Below are 4,148 nucleotides of genomic sequence, written 5' to 3'. Positions count from 1 at the left end.
ACACTGTTAATGAAGGAGCGCGTTTATTGGCGCAGATTTCGAGGTTGTGTGAACAACCGTCTGCGGCGCGTGCGCACGACGCCCAATATTCTCGGGCGGACGAAGCGACGGTGCTCTTTGTTTTATATAATGCAGATCTGGTAAGTTACTCATACCATTCCCCATTGGTATCCGCCGCCGCCACCTTCTTCTTCCTCCTGCCGAACCCTATTCCCCCAAAAATAATCACCAATCCCTCCGGTCTCCCGCATCCATCCACTTAGTAAGGACGAACTAATGGCGAAGAGAGACGCCCAGAAGAAAGGCGGGGTCATGGTGAAAGAATGGTGGAAGTCGCGGAGCAACGAGCAGACCATCGAGGACCTCGTCGCCATGGGAGTGCTCCACAACAAGGCACTTGCGGGATGGCGTGCACCGGAAGGAGAAAGCTTCCCCGATCCACAACCAGGTGAGATTGTGGTCTTTGAAGATTTCTTCAAACGGGGTTTTGGGATTCCAGTGCACCCTTTCCTTCAGGGTCTCTGCTTGTACTACGAGATTGGGATTTGCAATCTGCATCCCAACTCGATTCTTCTTGTTTCCACCTTTATCCATCTCTACGAGGCTTATGGTGGCTTCCAGCCCCATTTCGACCTCTTTCGCCACCTATTCTGTCTTCGGAAGAAAGGGAGCGGTGGCTCGAAGATCGCCGGAGGCGTTTACCTGAACCTGCGTGACGGCATGAAGGCTCAATACCTGCACTGCCCCTGGAACACCTCATTGGACGAGTGGTACAAGAAGTGGTTCTACATCCGCGAAGAGCCGAACACCATCACTCTGTGCGATGTGGGACTGATTCCAGAGAAGAAGAGCAGCTGGTCGGAGAGGCCCGAGAACTTGGAGCAGATCACCGAACTGCTCGGGATGATCCCGTGGGGAAGGCTTGATGGCCCGAGCGTTGTCGGCAACTTCATCAGCCGAAGAATTCAGCCCTGCCAGAAAAGGGTTCACCCCGGCTTCGAGTACCAAGGAGGCGCTGATCCGACGAGGACCAGGAAGGAGCCGCTCGACAAGATGGAAATCAAGGCCAGGATTGGAGAGCTGTTCAACCTGGCCGATCCCAATTATGTTGCACTGAACGCCATCGAACACGCCTTCAAACTGGCTCGCCCTCCCCCAAAGGTAAATGACACCTCCATTTAACTGTATAGTCATGTCGCATCAAGAAAATAACTGTCTTTTCCTTCATTTTGTGTCTCAGTGTAATGGCCGTGACCGGGCAGGAGTATTTGTGTCGCCTCCCCCTGGTGTAGAATGGCCACAAGCTACTGGGCCAGCCGCCCAGACCAGCGCCAGGACCGACGACGTTCACTGGGCGGTACTCGAGACCGTAGAGGGCGCCTCGACCAGAGCCGCTGGCAAGCGTCCGGCTGCCAGCAAACGACGTCAAGCCATCTTCCCCCCGTCGGACGACGAAGCAGAGGATGCGGACATCTTCCGGCTCGTCCCCCGAAAAAGGAGAAGGCAGGTGGGACCGTCGGAGCAAGGTGGCTCCTCTGTGCCAGCAGTGGTCACAGCACCGACCACTGCAACATAGAGCACGAACGAAGAGAACATGCCGCATCAAGCTCCGACGCCCGTACCGGAGGTTGAACAAGTCCCGGTGGAAACTGCCGAGCAAGCGGAGCAGGGGCGGTCGAGGAGACGTTCCTTCCTCACATCCTTCCGCAAATCAAAACTGTAAGTATCTATATTTTTGATGTAAGCTTTGCATTTTGCATTGGATGCTATTATCTTCTGAATTTGTCTCTGAATGTATTAGATCGGCGTCCACCGAAAACCCCGACCAGCTAGCTGTGTGCGGAACGTCCTTACCAACAACGGCTGGACAAACTGCTCAGCAACCAACCGTGGAGGAGCCCATGGCGGGGACTCTGCCTGGGCCTCAGTAGGTGGACGACCAGATGCCAGTCCCCGAGTAGAATACAAGTGCTCCAAGCACGAAACCTGATGAGGCGGATACCATGGCGCCAAGGGAGCTAGATCTAGCCGAGGGGCAGCAGCCAGAAGTTGCCCGGAACATGGTTGCCGACGCGACGGCTCGTGGGAAAGCCCTGATGGTCGTGGAGTCTGCAAACTTCGGACCAGTGCCACCTCCCGAACAGGAGGCTGAAGAGGATGAAGTGGAAGAAGTCCTGGGCCGTCCCCAAGATAGGCGACAACATGTATATGTGTCGCGCTATCGGAACGACGAATGGGTCATGCACGAGGAAATCCCAGAGGTCGAAGAGACCTTAAGAGTCGAACGGGCGGCCAAGCGTCTGGTGACTGAAGTCCAGGTATATTTGGCTTTAGTCCTTGACCCTGTTGTGTAGTCGAGCTGTCTGACGTAGCTTGTCTGTGTGCAGGACTTGATGAAAACTGCAAGATACCGAAAAAGGTGCTTCGACCAGATAGAAGGAACCATGATGACCAATAAGGAGCTGACGGCTGAAGTGGAACGTCTACGGCGCCACCTTGAAGCCGCCGACCAGGAGAGGACAGACCAAGAAACACAGAACCAAAACCTGGTCGGCCAGCTCGAAAACAAAGAGCAGGAGAAAATAAGTAAGTGTTCACCGTATCATAGCAAGTGCAGGACTTGCGTTATTTTGTTCTTGACATCAATAGCTGTAATGCAGGTTTAGAAGCTGAAGTGACCTGCCTCCAGGGGGAGAACAGCCGCGCGCTTGCAGAATGTGGTCGCCTGAAGGAGGACAATGAGAAACTGGCACGCCGCCAGTCGGAACTCCAAGACCACACTAACAAAATGAAGGACGACCTGAAAAGTAAGCACTCTAGACCACCTTTCTCGTTCAATTGCCCGCATCGCCTTGTCGTGTCATCACGTTTGATGTCTTGTACTGTTTTCAGTTTTGAAAGTCAATGCCAAGAGGCACCTTGAGGCCGTGATCAAGGAGCGCGACGACTGGAAAGCACAATGCCTTAAGGCCTCCGAGGAGCGGGACACGTGGAGCAAGCGGTGCCAAGAAATGGCAACTGGCATTGTGCCCGTCCTCGACCTTATCGACCCGGCGCTCACAGAGGAAGAGCTAAGGACACCTCAGCTCGGACTGGTCGAGAGATGCAAGCAAGCATGGGGATGGTTCCAAGACTTCGTGAAGGAGGCGGGTGAGTACACGGGTGCCCATGTGCTAAGCATGGTGCGTGCTCACTACCCCCTGATCGATCTCAAACGCTTGGAGGCTGGGTACCCGAAGGAGATAGACCCAGACCAGGCCGAAGAGCTTCGGACGGCCTAGCTGGACTTGTCGTCAAAGATAATTGGCGATATTAACCTGTGCGGAGGTGGGACAGCACCTGTGCAGGGTATGCCATCGACAAGCCAGCTGGAAATGCCATCAGCTACAAGCCAACCAACGAAGCCTGCGGTCTCGACCAGCCAGGCACCGACGGGGCCATCCCCTTCAGCTTGACTAGCTCCAGAGTCCTCGAGACTCGAGTAGGGTATCAGAGGCGGCGAGCAGTAAATGCCATGCGCCCCGACCAGCCAATGTAATAGGCTTAAAGCTGTAGAAGGAGGACATAGTTGTGTTATTGTAAACTTGAGCCTTTTCAGGCAAGCTTGTAATAACGTAACTGTATATCATTATAAGCTTGTTTGTTTTATACAAAACGTACTTTAAGCTTGAAATTTTGTGTTGGTGTAACTAAGTGGGAACGTGTTAACGTTCTGTTTACTTGTACCGTTTTGCTCGACACGTCATCCTGAAAAGTTTGTGCAGCCCTAGTCTGGCATGTGGTCGGAGTATGAGGTACTATGACCTGTGCACACGTGAACGCAGACAAGCCAAACCAGGGGGGACCTGCCGATCACCCGCAACGTAGAGAGCGGATCCCGTGCACGTGTTGGGAGGAACCGGAGACAGGGCCTGCTCCGAAAACCGTAGAAGGAGTGGTGGTCGGCTTGTACTGGCTTAAGTTAGAATAACCATAAAATTTGGAGTGACACATTAGAGTGGTCGGAGAAATCATAGTTGCTTTAGTAAAGTAAATCGAAAATACAAGTAGAGTGCATATCTCAGTAGTTAAGCATAGAAACGTCTAAGCTTGTCGATGTGCCATGAGTTCGGTACGTCCGTGCCGTCTAGATGAGCTAACCTGTAAGA

At 53.3% G+C, this 4,148-nt stretch overlaps 1 protein-coding gene across 1 annotated transcript; it reads left to right on the top strand.

Annotated features, from left to right (window-relative positions):
• The first annotated feature begins 2,746 nt into the window (after positions 1–2,746).
• Positions 2,747–3,564, top strand: LOC136539924 (uncharacterized). The gene is made up of 2 exons (XM_066531905.1): positions 2,747–2,807; positions 2,893–3,564. The coding sequence occupies exons 1-2, from the start codon at positions 2,789–2,791 to the stop codon at positions 3,279–3,281; spliced, it is 408 nt and encodes a 135-aa protein (XP_066388002.1). The 5' UTR covers positions 2,747–2,788; the 3' UTR covers positions 3,282–3,564.
• The last annotated feature ends 584 nt before the right edge of the window (positions 3,565–4,148 follow it).

Source organism: Miscanthus floridulus, chromosome 2, assembly GCF_019320115.1.
Source record: "Miscanthus floridulus cultivar M001 chromosome 2, ASM1932011v1, whole genome shotgun sequence".
Lineage (NCBI taxonomy): Eukaryota > Viridiplantae > Streptophyta > Magnoliopsida > Poales > Poaceae > Miscanthus > Miscanthus floridulus.
Note: the sequence above shows the minus strand (reverse complement) of the source record. Positions and strands in the feature narration are given on the sequence as shown.